This window comes from Mytilus trossulus, chromosome 14 (genome assembly GCF_036588685.1).
Source record: "Mytilus trossulus isolate FHL-02 chromosome 14, PNRI_Mtr1.1.1.hap1, whole genome shotgun sequence".
In the NCBI taxonomy this organism is placed as follows: Eukaryota; Metazoa; Mollusca; class Bivalvia; order Mytilida; family Mytilidae; genus Mytilus; species Mytilus trossulus.
The window spans coordinates 57,638,660-57,664,416 of NC_086386.1; the positions used below are offsets into that span (position 1 = coordinate 57,638,660).

The window sequence follows — 25,757 nt, forward strand, 5'->3', positions numbered from 1 at the left end:
TGCACACGAACGAGTTGTATATAGTATTTTGCACAATTTATTTTTAGGTTCATGCATATTAATATAATATCAACTCATTTCAGATCAAAATTGAGAGTTTAAGAAAAAATAAAGTTATATATACTTTTCTTCACTTAAATTAGAGAAGGATAGCTCTCTAAAACATTTAGGCATAGATATCTTTAAGAAATTTAAAGGAGGAGAAAACTTACTACTATCGAGTTGTTTTAGTTCTCGAATATCGGTCCCACTGAAATGAACGCTAACAATTTGCTGTAGTCTGGGATCGACAAAATATATCCTGCCCTCTGTGGCCTCATAATCTATGGCCGTTGGTGTATACAGTCTATTGATTGGTATTTGCACATAACTCAATGTATGAAGGTTCATCCTGTAAATGGCACCACCTCTGTTTATATCAAGTACGAATATTATATTATCTTCACTGCTCGCTACAAAAAAGTACAACAAAATAAAACAAATTGATCTTTTTTTTTAAATTTACTATTTACACTTCCTACCTGACTCATACACATACAAATTTAAAGTAATTCTTAATTTTGTCTCATTTGCAATTTTTTTTTTCGTAAATAAATGTGCACAAGACGTGTAAAATTCTAAGTATATAAAGCGTTCTAGCCAAACGTTTGTTAATTTTTTGGTAAATAAAATGTATCGGAATATATGTACACAAGACGTGTCAAATACTTAGTATCTAAAGTGTTCTGGCTAAAAGTTTCAATGTAAACACGGTAATAATAAGGTTTTTTTATATTTTTTAGCAGATATTTATCAGTAACCTGATATTTTTGGAATAATGGAGGATACCATAGCTTTTGGATGTGCAATTTTAAGACTTATTTTTCTGATCTTATACATATACACACACAATGTTGCACAATAAGGAAGAAACAATGCTTCGGTAACAGACGTCTCGTGAATTCTATTCATCATATAAACTTATTGATATTCATTTCGAACGCCAAAAGTATTAAACGTTTTAGAGGGCAAAACGATTTAAAGAGAAAAACACAATTCGTCTCAACATTTTTGGACTAACGGACAGTTACAACTTAAGCTTAATAAACATTATATTTTAGGGTTCGGGTTGTTTAATGAATGCTGTGTAAACTGTTTTGTATACTGGTGTTGGTCAGTTCTAATATATTTGTTTTGTTTTGGTCTTTGTGGCGTCTGACTTTATTCAACTTAAAGGTTGTTTTAGGTTGTCTCCCATGTATATTCTCATGTCTTTTGATAATGTATACCTGATGAACACTCTATTCCAGAATCTTCTCCGTGTCTGCAGTCATGTATTCCCCATCCAGCGAACTGACATTGGTCTATGTTGTTTTCAAATCCAGAACATGTGACATTATCCATCCAAATATGGGCAAAACTAGGTGCAGATCCAAACCCGTGATTTGGAACCGATACGGAGCCCTCTCTAAAATAAAGTCATGAATCAATTGTTTATTAGCGTGTAATGGTAAATGTATGTCGAGCAAAAAAACCTGACGAATAATGATGAGAACTCATCTAGAATTAGAAACAATAAAAAAGTGTTTTTTTTTAATGAAAATCATATTTTGTGAGCTGTTATAAATTTCTTTCCCGTGCCTGAGGAAGATACGAATATTTGTTCACCTCCGAATATTCATATTTCACCAGGGGCTTTGCTCGAACGAAATATGATTTTTCGTGTGTAAGCAAATCTTCATATCTCCCGAGGCCAAGAGAAATTAATGTTTTTTCCACTGCATATGCTTTGTTTACTACCTTAACATACAATATAAGTGTGCATACATTGTTTTCTTATCCTCTTGTTTTACAACTTAACGCGACATACACATAAATAAACAGGACGGATCGAAAGTCAATTATAGTCTTTTTGTTTTAACGTATGAAATAAATTTGAACACGATGATGATTTTTGTTATCGGTATTTAAAAAAAGTTCAAAACGTTATGTACATTAAACACGTGTAACTATGGTAACGTTGCACGATATTGTCCAAATATTTTATAGCGAAATATGATACTCAGAGAACAATATGGAAATTTGTTCGATGACACGTCTCAAACAATCAAATATTGACTAAACAGTGGAATAAAATTTATTTTCAACGTTATTCCGTATATCCGATTCACACTATTCTTTAATCTTATCTTTATTAAAGTCTATTGTTCTATATTTCTCTTTTGTTTTCCTTTTAATTTGCCCTTTTTGTTAATTATTCTTTATTCTGTAATACTCGTCATACCTGCTGTATCCCAACATTCCACAGACAACAGCAGCATCCTCTGGTGTCCAGTAATCATCACAAATTGTTCCCCATACATTACCATGAAATACTTCTGCTCTTCCTTCATATGGATTACCTCCACCAACTAATCTGACATAAGTGCTGCTACTTCCTGGAACGGTTGGATTTGGTCCATTTGGTGCTGTTATAATAAAACAAAATGGATGTTGGTACTTTATGCATTGCAATATATGATAACTGAAACAAATTATCATTAGTTTATATCTTGACTAAGGAACAACCAATTTAGATTGTAGGTTTGATACTTGGACGGAATTTGAAATATTCAATTACAACCCTTGGGTGGAATCAGCAGGATAGAAAATATGTGTTAAGTCAGGTGCCGTCGTGGTAGTTATAGCTGAGACTTTTAAAGTTGGTTGTTTGTGAAATAGGGGTCAAGAACGCACATTAAAACGAAAAGTATAAACTCGATGTTTGATATAATAGATTTCAATACCACTTCGATGTCATCTATAATACATAAAATAATAGTAAATTGAAAACATAAAATGGAACATAATAACAAAATAAGGGTCCACTATTGCCGCTATTACGTGTTTACATTTCACATGTGCTTTCTTGCACAAATAAACACTGCATGTGGTCTGTTTTAAGAAGAAAATGTGATACAATGAGTAATAATTGGTTCGTTTAAAAAATAACACGAGCCCCCATGATATGCAGGTAGTGAATCGAAATCATAAAATGATAATATAAACGAAATCGCATATTCTTTCAGCATCCTGTACCGAAATTTGAATACTGTCAATCGTAATATTATTTATGATATACAAAGTAAGTCTTATTTAAACTATTTTATATGTTTAATTTAATAAAATTAACTGTATTTCTAAGAAGCAATATATGTCGAAACAAGCAATTTGCGATTCATGCATTCGTGAATATATGTATTAAAAAAACTTAATATGAGGAAACAGAAAAGAACTTCAAAGAAATTTCAAAAGGGAATTTCCGTTATCATATGACAGAATCAAAAGCTTAACCACATCACCCGATTGGAATATAACTATCATATTCCTGAATTGATTTTGACCAGCGGTAAACTTATTTTGCCTTAATTTGTAGGACCCACTCCAGATAAATACTTACAATCCATATGACAGAGCTTGTTGTTACAGTTGTTGCTAGAACAACATCGGTTGCATTCAGCCATTGTTTGTCTTTTCCTATTTGAATCTATTGATCTAGCATTATCGTGTCTCTTTCCTACCACTGGGATAGTTCCTCCAGAAAGCGCTGCACATGTCTGTTTTAAAATATAAATTCAGGAGAATAAACAACCCACTATTATCAAAGCAGTTTGTCGGTCTTATTTACAACTTCTACGACCCTAAATATGAGAGGGAAAGTTCCCTCTTTGATATAGCTGACTAATAGTCAAAATACTATTGAAGGGAAACAAACAATATATAAAAATATCTTATCTGGTAACCTTATCCTTTAAAAAGTAATACGACCCTAGTAATGCAGAACAATTTGGAAGGACAGTTTGATATAGCTGATTGATGGTCCAAATATCATTATTGAACAAAAAGAATTATAAAAATTTAGCATACATGGCATTTTTAATCACTCAAGACTTACCAGAACTTTTTTGCATCCCAAGTTATAGGAAGTTTGTCCTGGAGCTCCTGCAGAATTCACTTCGGCATAACAATACTGAAACGATAAATTCATATTTTTATTCTCTGTATTTAAACATGATATCACTTTTATACAGGGGTTTCCACAGCAACATTCATACTGGCATCATTGACAATTTGTCTATCAAATAAAGTTAAAATTATCTAAAGAAAAACACTCAGGCAAACCCGTCTATCTCGCCTATTTGATTATTGCACATTCGATTAGTTATGTCGGGTAGAAATGTTAAATTCATATATTAAAATTCAAGGGACTTCATTATTGCGCATTTTAGGAAATAAACAGAATAGTTGAAATGATGCAGGGTGATTTAAAACCATTTTTCGTTTAAATGATTGAATACAAGCTATTCAAATGAGGTGGCCTTACAAACTGTCAAAGACCATTATGTCAACAGAGTCAAATGATAGTACATCAAATAAAAGTCCTTAAACAGTTTTGTTTTAGCTCTTTTAATGAAATTTGCAAACTTGCGTCTTTTATTTTTAATTTTATAATTTATAATTTAAAACACTTTATGCACTATTTAGACTTTTAATATTGCTATTAAATATGAGTAGGTAAACATGGCAAATGTTTTATTTAATGCAACTTTTAACATGTTTAATCCGAACCCTCATAAAAAGGACACCACTATTATTGACATTATTGTATCCCTCTCCCTTTGAAAATGCCTGTACCAAGTCAGGAATATGACAGTTCTTGTCCATTCGTGTTTGATGCGTTTTGTTTTTTGATTTTGCCATGTGATTATGGACTTTCCAAATTGATTTTCCTCTGAGTTCAGTATTTTTGTGATTTTACTTTTTGTGTTCTAGAAGAATTGGATTGTGTATATTTTAACATCAGTTATAAAACGTTTTAAATTTTAGTACGTCATTATAAACGAACTATGATAATAATTGTGTCGCCCATAACGTATTATAATATTCAAAGCTTCCTCTATCGGTATCCAAGCCAATGAATACCGAAACCATAAGAACATCAGGAAGTTTCATAATAGAAAAAAGTCCCCAATCTTCGATCACTGAATAATATTGATAAAATAATCTTTTTAATGTTACGATTAATCTTTTAACAAGTTTCTCCCTTGTTCGTGTCAAATGAGAGCAACATTGAAAATAAATAAAATATCCTCTCGACATTATCTTAACCATGTGTCAATGTTAGAACTATTTATTATCAACTTTGTATCTAATGAAAAAAGGTACACACCAAAGGTTAACAATACTGTACATAAATTTCAAAGTCAGCAAACATTTAATCTCTCTTTTTGTTCTTATGCAAATATATATTGTTTTTAGATTTGCTCTGGTATGAAAAAAATCTGAATTATAATTTCGAAAGTAATGCTGAGAGAAAAACATGATTTCTTTCATGAGCAAATTATATTTATTTATTTTTTTTTTTTATTTTATATTTATATTTAAGCATGTTATATGACAGAGGAAGACCTTATAATGAGAAAACCTTGCGCACCCCGATGTGTCAATGGTGCCCTCGAATCTGGAAAATGTAAATGCGGCATGGGATATACTGGTACCTGTTGTGGTAAGATATTGGCCAGATAAAAGATTGATATTATACCAACGGTACTTTCAAACACAAACTAAAACTAAGAAAAATGGTGGGGATCTTTGTATTCAAAATATGTTCCCCGTTAGTTTATTTTAGATAGGAGAATAATTGCCAGTTTGAAGGAAATTAGATAAGGAAGTTTAAAGATAAACAAATCCTCCATTTGCTATAAGGGTAAACTATATTCAAAATGTAATCTTTTTTTCCGACGTACTCGGTATAGTTTCGGTTTGTGCCCTTTGAACTTAAGGACGCTTAACTATGGCAACAGAATTCGCATGCTCGAAAATCCTTTCTGTGATTGGACAAAATGCTGTCATGGTGGGTAATTTGGTTGTGTTCGAAAAAACGTCTCGAAAATTATATCGTGATGGAAAGCAAGTGAAAAACTATAAATATTTGAACAAGATCTTACAAAGATTTATATTTTTATTAAATAATTGTTTCTCCAATAGCTTTTTGCATCGATGACAGCTGTTTATTCGGGACAATTATATAATTGTTAATGTAAACTGTGTTGTACGCACGTACATGACTTTTAGAACGCTCCCACGCATGTGAGATTTCCGCGGGTTTTTGGTGAATGTAAACAGAAAGATACTACTTATACTACCAATAGTTTCTAGCTTTGTTAACCATGAATTAAGTTTAATGTAAACAGTAGTAAATGGATATTTGTTTCTTGTTATTTGCACTGGAATTTTTTACCAATAAAATTTTGAGGTGTCATCACACTATTCTTATATATCTATATTGCCTTAATATAACCAGACTTAGTAAATAATTTTTTGTATTTACATTCAGATGGAGATTTTATTAAAGAGGTCTTGCATCATTAAGTCATTGTGCTTCTGAAGGTTATCGAAATGACAGTTTTAAGGGGGCTCGCGGGTCTAAATGATTTTTTTTTATTTAATATAGGATTTCTCTTTATTTTTCTATAAATGAACTTTATCTTATACTTAATAGAAAAATGAAATAAAAAAATGGGGTCACCGTTCATTTACGCTCACAATCTGCCTTCGAAAGAAGCATACATTTTTGTTGATGTCCTTTTTTTCTGTTGAACTAATAGGAGAAAAAACGGTAATATCGAAATAAAAAAAGAACTAAATTACAGAAATCGCTCAAATTTTACAATTATTTAGTTTATGTACAGCTTATTTTAAAACAACAATAAAAAATATAGGTCACCGATAAGTTAAAAAAGATATTTCAATTTTAATGCCAAAAAATGGCATTTTTGCACCAAAAGGAGATAATTTGGAGCTTTTTACATGATATCTACATTTTAAAAGTCACCTGGGGTCAACACAAATTGATTTTTTGGAACGATTTTTTTACCAAAAGATAAAGTTACAACTATTAAAGGTTATAAATAAAATTTGTATTGAAAAATTAATGTTTAATTTTTTTTCTGAAAATCTTATACCCGCTAGCCTCCTTAAACATATACTCAAATTTAAATACGTCAGAGATTGGTTTCCTTAAAATATTATCTTATGATTGCAAAAATAAAATAAAATACTCTGTTCACATTATATTAACAATATGTCAATGTTATATTTATTTGATGGCAACTCTCTCTCTCTCTCTCTCTCGATCGATCGATGATGACGAATCCCCATTAAATAACAAGGAAGTTTCAGGCTAAAAAAGTTTCCAATTTTCCATAACTGTGTAATATATTCAGAAGGTAATCTTTACTTGTTTTGGTTAATCTTTTAACATGTTTAACAAGTCTTGTGTTACATATTGCAGCTTAACATATATATTGATTTCCTCAAGATCGTGTCGAAATTGAGAGCAAAAGTTAAAATAGATAAAATATTCTCTTGACATTATATAACCAAAAGTGTCAATGTTAGAACTATTTATTGGTCACTTTATAATTTAATGAAAGACGGAACATGCGCAAGGGTTACACTTTCCGCAATAAATTATCAAATTCTTTAGACATTTAATCTCTCACCGATGTTATCCAATGCAAACATATATTACCCTTTCTTTTTTTCTGGTAAGAAAAGATTCGGAATTGTAATTTACAACTTGATTTCAAATATCAATGTTGAGAGAAAAAAATGATTTCCTCCATATTCAAATTATCAATTATTCTTATAAGTTTTGTTCATACTTCATACAGTTTAAATGAATGTGGAAGTGGAATCAGTCTTTGTGATATAACACTTAAATTGCCATGGACACATTGTTTTGAAAATGATTGTGACATGTCAAGAAGAAGATATACTTTGCGTTGCTGTGGAAATATGCATAAGCCCATATGCTACAAATTCTGTAATATAACAGATGAAGACTTGATTGTGAGAGAACCCTGTGCACCTCGTTGTGTGAATGGTGTCCTCGATTCAGGAAATTGTAAATACCACGCAGGATATTTTGGTAACTGTTGTGGTAAGAAAATAATTGTCTTGTATAAGGAACACGTTTCTTAAATCTATTACCATTATAGACCCCCCCCCCCAAAAAAAAATAAAACAATTTTGAAATCATAGTGTCTACCGTATATGCATATAATATCATGAAAAGAATGTTTCCCTAATTCACTATCATTTTCTATGTTCAATGGACCGTGCAAATGGGGGAAAATCTACAATTTGGCATAATATTGAGAAAGATCATATCATAAGTAACATGTGTACAAAGTTTCAAGTTGATTGGACTCCAACTTCATCAAAACCTGCCTCGACCAAAAACTTTAACCTGAAGCGGAACAGACGGATGGACGGACAAACGGACGAACCGAAGGACGAACGAACAGACGGACGCATGCACACACCAGAAACATCATGCCCATAAATGTGGCATAAAAAGGCACTGACATTTTGTAAACATCAATTGATGATAACTTCTGTAAAAACGCTCATATAGAGTAATATAAAGTATAAATAATTTATCTAAGACTTAAAGCAAAAAAAAGTAAATTGTGTGTAATTTTGGTATTACTTGTTTGTTGACAAGAGGCTGGGTACTATTGATTTCTGACATAATTTGTTTTTAAAACTTCATCATGATTGAGAGAATAAACAGATGCTAGTAAAGTTTACATGTGTCAAAATGTCTGCTCTAATGAAAGTCTAAAATTACGTTAATGTAACATCAAAGTCTACGCATTTGAAAGCCAGGGATGATCAAAACATTAAAATGTCAGAATCTGTATTAGCCAAAAGCGATAACTGTAAAATAATATTCAAACTGCGTTAAAATGCAATGCCGTACTAAAACTAGCACACATATATTTAATGATAAGTTTGATTCATGTACAGATGACATATCTGAAATTGTATAGTATATAAAAAAAATCCTTTTCTGTTCTTACAAATGCAAATTGCGGAGACAATAAGAACAACTAAACGCTGGATACTTTCAATCACAATAGGAAAATTAAGTTAATATTAAAGGGAAGAGACATTTTATATAAACGGAAGTACTGGGCTATTTTTTTCAAATAAGGAAGTGTTTATTAGTTCTAAGTTTACACATAGAGAAAAATTTATGACATTAGCAAACTTTTTTTATAACAAACGAAGCTCTCTCTCATTCACAATATCGCTCTGTCAATTACTACAAGGCACCCTGGGAAAAACACGATCGAAAATATCCTCGTAATTCAATCACTGTACAAATATGTTAGGACTGTATTTTTTTCTCTTTTTATTTCTCTCTTTTTTCTTCTTTTCTTTTTATCTCTCTTTTATTTTCACTTAAACTCTACCTCATTTTCACTTAATATAGCGATATCTATACAATTGTGGTAAAAAAAACAAACATTAAGTTTTGCAATATCTACTATCACAGTACAATATATTCAAAGTGTAATCTTTTTAATGTAACAGCTAATCTTTTAACAAGTATACGGTTATGTGTTTCAGCTAAAGTCTTAGATTGGTTTCCGTAAGATAGTGTCACATGAGAGCAAATTAAAGTGAAAATAAATAAAATATCCTCTTGACATTATCCTAACAATGTGTCAATGTAAGAACTATTCATTCCGAACTTATTAATCTAAGTTGAAAAAGGTAAATATGCAAACATAAAAGAATGCACATAAATTATAAAAAAAAAGTTTTAATCTTTCGCTCTGTCCAAAACCACATCGATTCTTAGTTTTAAGCGTTGATAAGAAAACAAAGACCAGAATTATATATGAATAACTATATATTATATATGTAATATTCTATATATGTTATTAAAGGGGCACTAGCTGTCAAATGCATGGTCATCGTTTTGACTCAAATTCTCATATTTGATTTATAACAATGTAAAACATTTATCCAAACTACCAAAAGTCCAAAAGAAACAGTTTATAGCGCGTGGGGTAGATAATATGTAGGTTCGTTTCGTGTGAATTTTAGTACAGACGCTATATAATTAACTATAGATTTGACCTCAAATGACCATATAAGCGATGTTAACATAAATAAAGATATGAATAGATTAAACCAACACGTGCAGTTGGATTTTTATAGGTCTGTTTAATTTTATTTTATAGATTCAACATATATGTTTCTCATTGTTTTCAACCGTATAAGAATGATTTCATATGGATCGAATAAGTGATCAAATTGTTTACTGTAGTTTCACTTTCATTGTTGACATTTTTTTTCTTTAAAAATAACAAGTGAATTCGCAATTATCAATGTTTCTTTGTTTAATTTGACAAAATTGATCTATTTTGGCTGCTAAAAGCGAATTAGTATTTCACTATTTCACTTTCATTATTGATTTAACAAAAAAAAAATCTTACTTTAGATTTTTTATATATCTCGTATCTAGTACCCTTTTAAGGAGACATGGTTTCACCCCCTTTAAAAATATATTTATTATTTATTTTTATATTTTTTATCAATGGTTCGGAATCTTTGAATGAATATGGGAGTGGAATCTATATTTGTGAAACCACACTGACATTGCAATGGACGAAATGTTGGCAATATGATTGTAATTTGATTAGAAAGAGTTACACTCTGAGGTGTTGTGGAAATATGCATAAAGCAGAATGCTTCAAATTGTGTAATATAACAGACGAAGACTTGATAATAAGAGAACCTTGTAGTGCACCCCGTTGTGTGAATGATGTCCTTGAATCGTGGAAATGAAAATGCGACAAGGGATATTTTGGTACCTGTTGTGGTAAGAAAATACATGTTTTGTCAAGGGAACATGTTCCTCAAGTTGATTACATTATGAATAAAAAAAAGTATTTTGAAAATCATTGTGTCTGAACAATATGCAAATCATGGCATATAACTGGTATACAGACACTGACTCCTTAAACATTTATTAGTAATTATTTCTGTGATTTGTTTTCATAAAGTAATATAAAGAATATATATTTTGATTACTATCTACCGTCTAAATATCTAATGTTATGTTTTGTGTATAAAAACGTCTTTGATTTTCTTGCAAAAGGTATGAGCTTATGCCATAAACACGGTTTAAAAACAACAACAGACAACAGTACAAAAATAATTAAAAAAAACATGTATATAACCGGGGTATTTCGTAGTAAATAAATTTATACAGACACTGACTTCTTAAACATTTATTAGTAATTATTTCTGTGATTTCTTTTACATAAAGTAATATAAAGAATATATATTTTGATTACTATCTACTGTCTAAATATATAATGTTATGTAGTGTGTATAAAAACGTCTTTGATTTTCTTGCAAAAGGTATTTGCTTAATATGCAATAAACATGGTTAAAAACTACAACAGACAACAGTACAAAAATAATGGAAAAAAAAACATGTATATAAATGGGGTATTTCGTAGTAAATTAATTCATCACAGATACCAGGAAAGAAAACAAAAGTTCGCAGTTTTTAATCACGGTATGACTTATTCAGAGTTATCTATGTTAGGTACCGGTCAATCTTTCAGTAAGTCTCCAGTTACTTACATTTTACAGCTCAATATATCTACGGGTTTTCTCAAGATAATTTCAAATAAGAGCAAGTAAAATATCCTCTTCATATTATGTAAACAATATGTCAATATCAGAACTATTTATTATCAACTTCGTTATCTAATGATAGAAAGTAAACATAAGAAATTAAGATAGTGCACATAACTTGTGAAACAGAAAAAGCTTTTAATCTCTCGCTCTGTCCGAATGCTAACACAAAGCAACCCTTAGTTTTAAGGATCAATATGATAAGAAGTATCAGAAATGTATATCAAGATATATGTTATCAATGGTTAGAGAAAAATTGTATTACCCTTTTTCAAAATGCATGTATTATTATTTTTATCAATTTCAATTCATGTTTCGTATGCTTCGAATGAATGTAGAAGCGGAATCAACATGTTCAATCTTTGTGAGATAACAATTAAAACACCCTGGATGAAATGTTTTGAACATGATTGTGAATCTTCAAAAAACCGATACACATTGCTGTGTTGTGGTGATATGCACAAAATGGAATGCCTTAAATTTTGTAATAAAACTGAGGAAGACGTTATAACAAGTAAACCTTGCGCACCACGTTGTGTGAATGGGTTTCTTGAATCTGGGAAATGTAAATGCTACAAAGGATATTTTGGCAACTGTTGTGGTAAGATTGCAAGAAATAATCGTTAAAACTTAAGTTTCTAAAGTTTATCATCATTATGAATCAATAGAAAGCATTATTTTTGAATGTGCATTCCAAAGGAAGAAGCCTATTATTCAGTAGTAGTCGTTTGTTGAAGTGTAACGTATTTTTTCCTTATTTTGTATATTAATTAGGCCGTTAGTTTTCGTTTGAGTTGATTTACACTTGTCATTTCGAAGCCTTTTATACTTGACTAAGAGGTATGGGTTTTGGCCAGACGGGAACCTGTGGTTGTGGATACTGTGTAATTACGTCATCTTCTTATATCCATGATAAATTACAAGAATAAACATATATAAAGAAACAAAAAGTACTTTTTATCTCTTGTTCTACTCAAATAAAAACATACATCGACCCTCAGTTATTAAGGGTTGTTAGGAAAAAATATCAAAACTGTATTATTATATAATGTAAGGTACTTGGTATTCGATATCAATGGTATGAAAAATGTATGTTGAAGGCCGTACTTAAACCTATAATGGTTTACTTTTTAAATTGTTATTTGGAGGGAGAGTTGTCTCATTGGCACTCACTCCACATCTTCCTATATCTATTTCTTTTTTTTAGGAATACATGTACTATTAATTGGTACAGGTTTTATCAATGTTTCTTCTACTTTGAATAAAATACATGTTGAAGTAGAATCAATCTTTGTAAATCAAGCTAAGAAGTGGTAAGATTTTGACCAATCATTAGAACGTTATCGCTTTGTCTTGACGTCAATTTCCCTTTTGGGACATCAGAAAATGTTATCTTGCTTTCATTGTGAAAAGTAAAATCCCCACAATACTGAACTCAGGGGAAAATCCCATTGTAAAGTCCATAATCACATGGCAAAATCAAAACACAAAACACATAAAAAACGAATGGACAAAAACCTCATATTCTTAACTTGGTACAGGCCTTTTCAAATGTTGAAAATGGTGGATTGAACCTGTTTTTAAAGCGCTAAACATCTCACTTTGATGACAGTCTCATCAAATTCCGTTATATTTACAATGATGCATGAACTAAACAGACATAATAAAAAAAGTCAAAATATGGGTCTAGTAGTCATCATCGTGTAACAATTTTAAAAGGAACAATTTAACAAAACACAAAACACATCTATCTACAAACACATTCATTGATTCGCATGTCTGACGTCAGAAAATTGTATACGTCACATAAATTTGTCGTTCAATGTATATACAGACAGTTTAAAATTTCATATGGGCAATGTTAGCATACAGGGTTAAAATCAAAGTATGAAAGAATTTCAGAAATAGACCGAGATTTAAAATGGTCCTAAAGTTGCATAGAATTTATAAGAATCCACAAATGATTCATTCCACTACGCGATTGAATAATTTTGACGTTTCTGGTCCAATGATTTTCTAATCCATAGAAATATATCATAATGACATATAATAGAACATTATTGACTGATTTTGATTAGCACATCACAACTTAAAGGTACAGTGTAGGGCGACGCACTAGAGAACCAGAAAACAAGTTGGATTAACCAGGTTTTCGGAATACTCATTTTTTTTCTGCAAGGATATGCGTATTTTTGAATCATGATAATGAGTCGGTTAAAACTCAGGTATCGGATTAGGCAGGTTACACTGTACTATAATTTAAAAAATTAGCTGAACAGTCCAGTATGGAAGAAAATTTTGAGCGCTCCTTAAATCAAATGAAATTAAATCAATGGTGATATTCTTTTTCAATTGAGATTATGATTAAGAGCATAGAAACCAGTAAGATGGCATATATCAAACATCTATTTTGCTTCAAATTCATATATTTAGAGCTTAAATTTCAAACTTTGTTTTTGAAATGATAATCTGCTTTTCATTGACAGATTATTATTATTTAAAAAACAATCTATAAAATAAGGGGAAAACACTGCGTCGCTCTTAAGTACTGTATAATTTGTAGATGCATGTCCATCAGCTAAATACTGTGAGAATGGAGGAACTTGCAGCATGGTTGGATCTAACAAAACTTGTTACTGTACAACGCGGTATCATGGCGACAGATGTCAATATAAAGGTCGTATGTATTATTATCTTAAGTTCTATCAGGCATTAATATATCATCTGCAATTTTATATCATATATTCAGACTTTGAAATACACTATTGAATCATTTTGCAGCCTTATTTGTTTAAATGCATATATATATATATAATATATGTTGCGCATATAAGTTTAACATAAAACTTTCTACATGTATAGTGTTTTAAACTATACTTTTTAAACCTCCATTTTGATTTATTCTGAAGATGGGCGACCATGACATCCCTTTTCGGGTAAAACTAAAAAGGATGAAGTTTAAAAAACAAATCTTTAATCTGATTTACATCTGTGTTGTTTGTGTACACACTATTTTCCAGAATCTCTTGTATAGGAGAAATTGTTAGTGTACAGTAGTTTAATTTTAATTTCGTTCAGTCCAATTTATTCAATGATTAATAAATGATAATGTTTTTAAAAGCATCAACGAAAGCAACCACCGTGATTACAACAAAATCTTTGTTTACCATAAAACAAACAAAAGCGACAACATTTATGACATATACAACGCCCATGACTAAAACAGCAAACCTGGGAACGACAATACTTGGTTCAAGGAGTGCAGCCGGTTCCTCTACAAGACGACACACTCCAAATACAAAACCGACCATTATGTTTCTAAACACTATAACTACAACAAATACTACACAAATTCGACCAGGATTCTTGAGAACTGCTCAAACAAGTAAGATCTTTTTTTTATTGATAAATACAATTTAGAATGGAAATGGGGAATGTGTCAAATACACAGCAATCCGACTAGAGAGAAGACAAGAGACGAAGACCACTAATTGGTCAACGCAGCGATTAAATCACGTTCCCGTAGGTGGGCCTCAGATGGCCTCTAAATAATTGTGTACTAAATCAGTGAAAATGAACGTCACACTCCAAAACATTAAAAAAAAGATACAAAACTAACAAAGGCCAGAGTCTCCTGACAGGCGCAAAAATCAGGAGTCAGGAGCCTCTGGCCTTTGTTAGTATTTTTGTATTATTTTTAATTTATTTTAGTTTCATGTGTACAATTTGGAGTTTAGTATGGCGTTTATTAACACTGAACTAGTATATATTTGTTTAGGAGCCAGCTAAAGGACGCCGCCGGGTGTGGGAATTTATCGCTACATTGGAGACCTGTTGGTGACCATCTGCTGTTGTCTTTTCGATGGTCGGGTTGTTGTCTCTTTGACACATTCCCTATTTCCTTTCTCAATTTTATCTCTTGGTATCGGTAAATAAAATTTTAGCATCAGCATTGCGTTTAGGCTTCCTATGCAAGATTTTCATTTCATGGCACTTATATATTCATGACGATAAAATAGTATGTCTTTAGTAAAAAAAAACAAAAAAAAACAAGTGAATAATATTCAATCTTCATGGATTTTTTTGTTATTTAGTTGGGGGTACAAAAAAAAAAATCATTTGATAAGAAGAGCAATTTGAAAAAAAGAACCCTTTAATTGTTATGTGCGATTTAAAACTGCGTTTAAATACGTTTCAAAATATCACATTACGATATGTGATAGGCCAATGTGATAAGCATAGGATTTAAATTTTGTAAGATTGCCAAAGAGACTCCTGCATGTCCATCGGAAGAGAGGTAAGCAACAAAATAGCCAATATGCATACATTATTGTTTTTCAGATAGAAAACAACCATTCACAGTAATTGATAAATAACATCTCTCGTCTGATTATTTTTTTCGTAAATTGGAAAAGTGATCTTTTAATGCACGATTATTATTAACCCTCCTTTTAATTAATCTCAACATGATTTGTACAAAAACATAACAAATGCTGATTAACGACAGTTGGAAAAGTAATTTCTTTTGACGCACTTTGAAATTTTAGTTTTATTTTTATCTTTAGTGGATGCTGAATATATATACTCCCAAAAATATAGTTTGTTTTCATATTGTCTTTACAGAGTCACCATTGAGGATTATTTGCATCGCTGTTGGCATTGTCCTTGCATTCATTCTGATGTGTGTGCTTATTCTCTTCGTTTGCAAAAGACTCAAATCGTAAGTTTTCATTTTTGAGATTTGTTTGTTTATCTGCTATTTTTTTTTTCTCATCTTTTTCTAATTTTCAACAGTGTTAAAGTGTAGTAAAATGTCGTACATAGATAGTTTACATATAAGTATTTCATCAAGTATTATTTAATTCTTTCTATTCTTATACCGATGTTTTGCCTATAGCAAGAAAACCAAGACACATTAAACAGACAGATAATCAGTCGATCGACTTTTGCAAATTTCAAGAACCATGCTAATTGGTCGAGGCGTTGTTTATTGCAAATACTGGTGATTCATAAAACGAACTATTAAATTTAAAGCATTAAAATGTATCATTTGGATTATCAATTATTAATGTATGTGCAGTTACATTTTAATTAGATTATGTTTTCTATTTCAGAAAGACTGAATGTGCTCCTGTTCGGGAATAATTCTTGGACAAATTTATTATAAAAATATATTGGGCTTAAAAATGATAATCAATACAAACAATAATAACTTCCTCAATGCTTTCTTTAGTGTAACACAGTCATAACAATATAAAAAAAATAAGTTAAAGTTAATTACGTTATTTGAAGTAGTTGCTATTTTTCTCGATACATTTCAAACATATTAATATAGATATAAGAATATGTGGTATGAATGCCAATTAGACAACTCTCCATCCAAGTCACAATTTATAAAAGTAGACCATAATAGGTCAAAGGTCTTCAACACGAAGAATGGTAAACCTAGATAATGAAATTTTACTTTTTTCTACGTTACGTAGCAGAAGTTGAATATGCTAGAAAAAAAAAGATACGGGGTATCCATCCTTGACACAAAATCAGTACATGGACAAGATAAAAAACAAAAACAAAAAAGGAACAGCTCTGTTATTGATGTTCTTCACTATGAAGTTTACATTACTTCACTTACCTCGTCTATTGCACATTGTTTTGTTGATGAGCATTGCATAGGATCAGAAATACTCTGACAGTTGTAACATGTTGGACCAATCGCTAAAAATAAAATTAATTTTCAAGTACAATTTTTGATATTATGCTTCTTTATCATGTTAGCCATATCTCACTGCACAGAGAAAGAAATCGACATTATGCAAATACACACAGGAAATATATAATATATATATATGTGTGTATATAACTTTGATTTTTAGAAATTTTTATAAAGGGGAGGGGGAGGGTACTGCCTAAATCGGTCCCACTCCAGCCATACTTCAGTGATTCCCTACATAATCATTTTTTTCCCACAGAAGGGGTGCGGGCCATGCTACTGGGATTCCCCCTGAATCCGCAGCAGAGAGGTGTTGGTATATTACACGCAATACCGTATTTTGTTTGGCTGTATCAAAATAATCTACGTTGTTAATATTTACAAGGTTTAACTGGATTCAACCAAAGAAGAGGGTTTGTGTAAGCAACTTATAATGTTAATGTCTTTCTACATGTTTTTTCGGTAGATATTTAAACAAAATCAATTATACAGTTATATATTTACGCTTTCATTTTCACATTTCATATTTTAATTTTAAGTATTTCTTTTTACAAATATTAAGCTCATACATACTTGCTGCCCTTTCTGCTCTCTCTTTGACCTTCTCCTTTGTGTAATTTTCTGGTTCTGGTATAACCGCCAGAACACATGTCAAACCTGTTTAGAAACAAACATAACATAACATAACAAATAAATTATTATTTTTATAGTACTTAGGCATGCTTTATAGTGCGATATTCAGTAATTGCTATCTAATCTATTTATATTTTTTATTACTAGTATTTGATAATAAATTGCTTTGTATTGTGAAGGGAAACATAACATGTTTCAATATTGCAATATGTTACTCAACGAAAGTGACTGAACAAAAAAATGTCTGTCTTCTTGTTCTATTTAATTTACTGTGTTTGTGTCAATTGGTCTCGTGTGGGGAGTTGTCTCTTGGCAATCCTACAAAATCTTCTAAGTTTTATATTTTCTGCTTTCTATATCAGATGTAATGTAAACCAACCGTCTATGTAAATACTACGTTACATTTTGTCAGTCTTCATTTTTCAAATATTTGATTATGTAAAGCTTGTGAGTTTGTGCATTGGTCATATTTCATTTTTCAATATTGCTTTCTTCTTCCATTTGTTTTTATATATACATATATGTCATTGAGACAGCAATCCGACAATGCACGAAAGAAAATTGTCAAGGCAGTATACGGTCATCCACCATATTTAGTGTCCATATCACATTTCAAATTTTGGAATAGCCTTTAATGGCGAATAAAAAAAGATCGAACTTCAATCAAACAAGAGCCTCAATATTAACACTAAAATAAAAGGTTCATGTATTGTGACATGCATATGTAAAGGGAAAAGAAGGGGAGTATATATAGTTTCATTTTATTAGTATCTACCGTTCCATAACTTTTTTTCAATCTGTCCAATAATCAAAAATATACATATATATAGGACAAGGACAGTATAGAATAAAAAGGAAGTCTGTGATATCTGTATGCCAGGCAGATGCAGTTAAACAATAAGTAATATTAATAAGCCTCAGACGTCTCACAATTGTGAAACCAAAGTCACATTTCTGCGTGTTAATTTAATAAAAAGATTCTAGCAAAGCACGGAATATTGCATCAAAGAAATATTTGGCGATATTTTATGAGTCAGTTTACAATTAAAATCATTTTCATTTTATTTTAATAGAAATGGATAAAGATGTTCCAATTTATGACCTGTATTTGTTCCATAAAATTTACTATCAATGAAAACCAGACAATTGTCTCTTTTATCAAATTCAAAATTTTAATACACGTATGTACCATATAGATAAGACTGCGTTTTATAAGATATTGTCGTCTTAAAGAAAAGACAGGGTCTAGATCGTTTTAAGTGTGTCTATATATAAACAAGTCCATATTGAAAACTACGTTCAAACCTATGATTGCGTTGGATAAAAACCGCAATTTTTATACTTGTGAATGTAAAACCAATTTCGTTGTAGAAGAGTCTAAATACAACACAAACAACATTTTCCAAAAGACTAAAAAAGTGAAAAAGTATATTTTAACAAAACGCATTTGACTAACAGGTCGAACAAGTGATGTTCTTATACCCTGCTGACTGCCAATGGCGATTGCCAAATAACTTAATCACAAGATTGGATCACAAAAATCACAAAATGGATCTTAATATTAATTTTATAATTAACAGAAAAAATAAGAAACTTTCACCAAAGATGCTATACCACAAACATGAGGTGCTAGTTTATTTTTTTGTACACCAGATCCGGATTTCGACAATAAATGTCTCTTCAGTGATGTTAGGGATCGAAACGGTATTTGGAAGGCCACATAATAACAATTGGTAATACTGCTACATGTAGTCCTACATTTTAACATTTTCTTAAGTGTAATACTATGTATAAACATTTGCAAGTAAAACTGCTAGTCCTGCATTTAACTATATATATGTATAGACATCTGATAAAAATGCTAGTCCTATATTTTAACATTGTCTTTAGTGTATACATGTATAGCTGACATCTGGTAAAACTGCTAGACTAAGTCCTACATTTTATGTCTAACTTGTAATCAAATGATTTCAAATTTTGTAAAAGATTTGCTCAAATAATCTTCAAGTTAAACTTAATTTGAAATAAAAGAGGACTGTATTTGTCTATTTTCTTTTCTTTTCTGTCATCTATCATCAAATATTTTTTTCGCCAACACAGAAATCCGAAATCAAGACTAATTATCAACCTGCCAAATATTCATTAGACGTTTGAATTTAATCATAAGTCTTTGCCTTTTCAAATTTTTTCATACACAAGGACTTTAGCCCTTTTGCATTTGTGAAATATTGCTAAAAATGTAAAAGCATTAAAAAAGCTTCATTATGAGATCTTGCCACAAAATGTATGAGCTAAGGCTTAAAAGGAAAAGGTATGGTACTTCAAAATTTATGTTACAAAGATGCAAGAGTGTGTAAAGTATCTTTTAGGAGGTTACACACACCATTGGCACTTATTTATTTTGCTACAAACACACTAAAGTAATTGTGTTAAATTGCATTTTTTGTTGTTAAATACAATGTCAATTTCGGCATACTGACTAAAATATCATTTTACTATCATTCCGATTTATCAATTATACATTGGAGAAAATAAAACAATCAACATTTCATATTATTTTTTTTCTAAACTAAAACGTCCGACATTTCAACATATTGTTAAAAACAAAATCTGGTATTACTAATTTAGTCAAATAAAGTTTCTACACTCGGATAAGATACACCGATCATTGACCCTAAACTGATTTGTGGTATGTTGGTTCAGAATGACTCTTTCGGTTTAAGTGTTTTTTTAAAACATTTGACCCATGATTGTTTGATTAAAAAGCATATACCGTCCAGTGACAAATATGATATGCATTAAATATACAAAAGAATGGAATTAAATATAGGTTGTACAATGCGTTTCGACCGAGATGAAGTGCTAAAATTTCGACTGCCATTGAAAATATAGGTATAATGGGTAGTGGCAGACATTTTGTCTTTCTTCAGCTTTCCACGTACGAAACCCTTAATGGCTATGGGTTGAAGTGCAAAGAGCGTGTCACTTTTGCCAAAGACAAAATTTTAATATAACACAAGTACCACCATTCATGTATTAGTCATCTCACCCCTTATTTTATTATTTTTTTCTTTACAATGTGTCATAGATCAAATTTATTCTTTCAGTGTACGTTCACTTGTTTTTATCAATTTATATGTCTTTTGATTGAGTTAAGCCATTTTGATTTATATTTTATAGTGTGTCTTTCTATGTTGTGATGTTACACGATTGTTTCAGGTACGGGTGAAGGTTGGTGACCGTTGGTTTGTTTTCCTGTTTAAATGATTTTACACTAGTAATTTTTTGGGACCTTTTATAGCTTTATGTTCGGTGTGATCTAAGGCTCCGTATCAAATACAATACTTTGACCAACAATGGTTTACTTTTTGGATGGATAACTTACTCGTTTGCATTCATACCACATCTTCTTCTATCTTTCTACTGACTGCGAACTTATGCATCACACGCAACAATACGATATCCAGTCTTTAGTATGGCGTCAACTGCCGTACATGGTAGTCAGTGAATCACAAATACCAAAGAAGTCAGTGAATCACAAATACCAAAGAACCCGCCGTATATTTTGTCTTTGTGTAAAAAAATAAGAAAGTGTTTTCTGGCGATCGATTTTGCAAGAAAAGCAACCTTTTTAGAAAAAGTATAGTACAGAAATGTACTTACCAAATATAATTAGGAAGGATCTAAAGATCTCCATTTTGGTATCTACTTAGTTGTTCAAACGTGGCTTATTCTTCTTACTATAGATTGCATAAACTTTATAGACAGATAAGAAATAGTTCCGGGGTCAATGTTGACAAATTTTATTTCGAATTTTCTAGAACGCGATCTATCACGTTGGAAGACCATGTCTTGGCAATGAAAAAGTATTCAAAATTTTCGCGATTTGGTGAAATAATATAAAAAAGGGGGCGGTGGACCATTTAATTTTCGAGCAAATGGAGGATATATTAAATGAAATTCCTATGCTGTTAAGAACTCAAAATGTCTTTAACAAAATGAAAATGTATTTTCTTCCAAACAATAAGCAAGAAACTACGAAAGCCTATTAGGGTCATAATTTTTTTTATTTATCTCGTAATTACGTCTCATAATTATCAGAAAACTAACGCGTAATTACAAGACAATTATCGCGTAATTACGAGAAAACTATCACGTAATTACGAGATAATCATTTTTTATCTCGTCTCGTAATTACTGGATAGTTATCGCGTAATTACGAGAAAACTATCGAACAATTACGAGAAAACTATCGGGTTATTAAAGTCTAGATTTTTCATCTCGTAATTACGAGATAATTATCGCGTAATCACGAGATAACTATCGAGTAATTACGAGAAAACTATCTCGTAATTACGAGATAAAATAACATATATATATATAGATATACAGATCATGATTACCCTTTCCAGCACTTGATGAAACGCCCGGTTTTTTTTTAAATCACCTAACCTACAGGGTCAAATGATCTTTTTCCATCACTTGGCGTCCGTTGTCCGCCGTCGTCCGTCAACTTTTACAAAATCTTCTCCTCTTAGACCACTGGGCCAAATAAACTCCGCCCACCAACCAAGATGGCCATCATGGCTAAAATTAGAACGGGGGGGGGGGGGGGGGGGGGGGGGGGGGGGGGTAAAATGAAGTTTGTTGTTTATATCTCTGAAACTAAAGCATTTAGAGCAAATATGACGGTATTTTTTTTTAGACGAATCAGTCTTCCCGTTGTTAAGATGCTGCCCCGGAATTGGTAATTTTAATGATTATTTTCAGTTTTTGGTTATTTTCATGAATATTGTAATACATGTAGATAGATATAAACTGTAGCAGCAAAAATGTTCAGCCAAGTAAAGTATACAAATAAGTCAAATGACCAAAATTGACAATTAAGCCCGTAAGGAGTAATTGCCCTTTAAAGTGATTTCTGAACTTAAGTATGTTTTCACTTTTCCTCGTAAATTTTTGTAACTTTTTTACAAAATTTCCTCTTAATCTACTTTGCCAAACGATTTTTATCTCGTAAATATTTTTTTGTGACCCTAATAGGCTTTCGTAAGAAATAATTGTCTGCAAAGTTAAAAAAAAAGCCAGCAAAATAAACGGTTAATATTCACACTTCCCTCATAGAATATCAAGGTAGTCGTCCCCTTAGTAAAAAAAACGTGTAATTATTTCATCAATTGTAGCTACTACGTAAATGAAAGTACACATAATATAATTTGTATTTATTTTTAAACTGCTGCTTCATTAGAAAGTCATAACTCGTGTACCTCAGCCTGCTTTATTAAACATTCACGGATTTCAAACTAAGATAACGGTTGAAAAAAAAATCATGTCTTGGTACATTTTTATTATTGTTTCTATTCTTTGGTTTCGTAGAACTTTACTTTAGTCAAACTGTCTGTCATTATTTGAAATGTTTCAAAAAATCTGATAGAGGCATTTTCGAATTAAAAATACGATGATTGCCGAAGATACAGATCAGTACACTACACAGAGATTATTAGGTTTTGTTTAATTCAAATGTCAACACTTTAATAGTGACTGATTGTTCTTTTATGGCATTATACAGTACTAAATATTATGTGTTTACAAGAATGTTATATGCGTATCAACACCAGTGTGATTTCCCTTTAACTTCAAAAACAGGGGGGGGAGGGGGGTAAATTATGATCCCCAAGCTGATGAACATATTTTAATTCTGAATCAGGATTATACCCTTACCTTTTAGAGTGTTCAATTTTGAAAAAAAATGCTTAAGGTGGATCAATACTAAATATTTCTTTAGACAGATTTTTTTTATATTTTAGGTAAATGCAGTTGATAAAATACTCTTTCGAAAAAACAATAAAAAATGGGGGTCACCGTGCTTGTTTGGTCAGTACCCTCATCCAAAGTTTTGTGTTTTTTCGAGTTTTTTTTACATAGATATTACAGGGAAATCGGATTTGTAATCTTTCACTAGTTGAGAAAAAAATTCCATGAGACAGATTTTTCTTATTTTCTCTAAAATTGTAGCAAAGATATAGATATAAAAAAAGAATAATAAAAAAACATAGGGTCACCGTGCATTTTAAAGAAATATTTCACCATTTGCTTGAATAATTTCGGATTTTCAGAAAGGGGAAATAACTGTACCCAGATTTCCCGGGAAAATTTTAATGTAAATAATCATTACTAAAGGAACTAAATTAGGTCAATTCTAAGTCCTAGTTATTATTTGAAACACTTTTGTGTTATATTGAAGGAAAGTCTCATACGTAATTTTGAGATATCTAGACCAAAATTTGGGTAAAATCGATTTTTTTTTTTAAAAATCACAAATTTTGAGAAACTAATTTTTGTACTTGAATTTCAACCAAATTTATATACAATTTAGAAAATGTTATTAAAACTTGATTTTATACACCTAAAACTAATTCGATCTTGTAGATTCTTCTCGTTTTAAAAAAAAAATCACAAATTTTGAAATATTACTGTGTAAAGGTAGTGTTAGGACTGTTAGGCGTTCCAAATCATATCCAGATAAATTTCAAAAAGTTTTAAAATGTTGTAAAAACTGACTTTTTTACCCCATTCAGTGGAATAATGTAGAAGTAGGGGTCTGTACTGGTCATGCTTCGTGGATTCCGTACATAATAACCCTCCCCCACCAGCACCATCACCACCCCTTTATCCTGTGTGCATCAATCTCTTTGTGTCTCATAAATATGTGCAAGTGGGTTTCTACTTGTCATCTTCTTACCTTGTTTTCATGTCAGTTATTGTTATAAATGTATTTTTGGGGAAAATGTTGACTTTGAAGTGCAATATGTTGATTTTGATGTACAATATGTTGATTTTGAGGATTAGCATCTCTTTTTGAACAATTGACCAAAACAGTACCAACACTCGATTATCAATATTTTGAGTACTAGTAACCAACTAACCGTTTTTATCATGTTACAGAGTTTATAGTGGCAGCCATTTTGTTAATGATAAATGCCATAAGGGGACTATAGCTGCTTACTTCAAACTACACCTGAATAGTTGTCTCATTGTCAAAAATATCACATTCTTTTTTTACAATAAAAATCTGATTAATAGATATAGGAAGATGTGGTGTGAGTGCCAATGAGACAACTCTCCATCCAAATAACAATTTAAAAAGTAAACCATTATAGGTTAAAGTACGGCCTTCAACACGGAGCCTTGGCTGACACCGAACAACAAGCTATAAAGGGCCCAAAAATTACTAGTGTAAAACCATTCAAACGGGAAAACCAACGGTCTGATCAATATAAACAAAACGAGAAACGAGAAACACGTCTATATTACATAAACAAACGACAACTACTGTACATCAGATTCCTGACTTAGGACAGGTGCAAACATTTGCAGCGGGATTAAACGTTTTAATGGATCCAAACCTTCTCCCTTTTTCTGAAACAATAGCATTACATCACAACATAGAAAAACACACGATAAAATATCAATTGGCAGACTTAACTCAATCAAAAAACGTATGATTAATGTTCACATTTCAACATTTTCACAAAAAAAAGCAAACAAATATTTGTGGCTGACCATGTGTTATGTTCGTTGTTAAAGACTATGGTTATCAATCCCTGTTTCTGTGTCATTTGTTCTCTGGTGGAGAGTTGTTATATTAGCAATTGAACCACATATTATTTACATGAATGCTCTGAGATATAGTTATAATATACAGACACGTGTTTTTGCAACTTTCACTTCACAGCTTCTGCTGGAAAATAAATGAAGGTTTATATTGTGTACCAATTTGCTGAACACACATTCTTTTTACAGGTTGATCAATAATTTGAAATGGTCCTCTATATGTTGCATCAAAAACTAAAAATAAACCCAAAAGCACAGACACAATTCTTAC

At 31.1% G+C, this 25,757-nt stretch overlaps 1 protein-coding gene across 1 annotated transcript in view; it reads right to left on the minus strand.

Moving 5' to 3' along the window:
- Nucleotides 1–21,656, minus strand: part of LOC134697379 (low-density lipoprotein receptor-related protein 4-like) — a 33,009-nt gene extending 11,353 nt beyond the window's left edge. The window contains exons 1-8 of the mRNA XM_063559636.1: nt 21,536–21,656; nt 17,813–17,896; nt 17,162–17,244; nt 3,914–3,988; nt 3,419–3,575; nt 2,264–2,447; nt 1,269–1,447; nt 213–452 (exon numbers count right to left, since the gene is read on the minus strand). Coding sequence (XP_063415706.1) covers nt 213–452; nt 1,269–1,447; nt 2,264–2,447; nt 3,419–3,575; nt 3,914–3,988; nt 17,162–17,244; nt 17,813–17,896; nt 21,536–21,569 — 1,036 coding nt within the window. The 5' untranslated portion in view covers nt 21,570–21,656. The remainder of the gene's footprint in view (nt 1–212; nt 453–1,268; nt 1,448–2,263; nt 2,448–3,418; nt 3,576–3,913; nt 3,989–17,161; nt 17,245–17,812; nt 17,897–21,535) is intronic.
- Nucleotides 21,657–25,757: the final 4,101 nt, after the last annotated feature.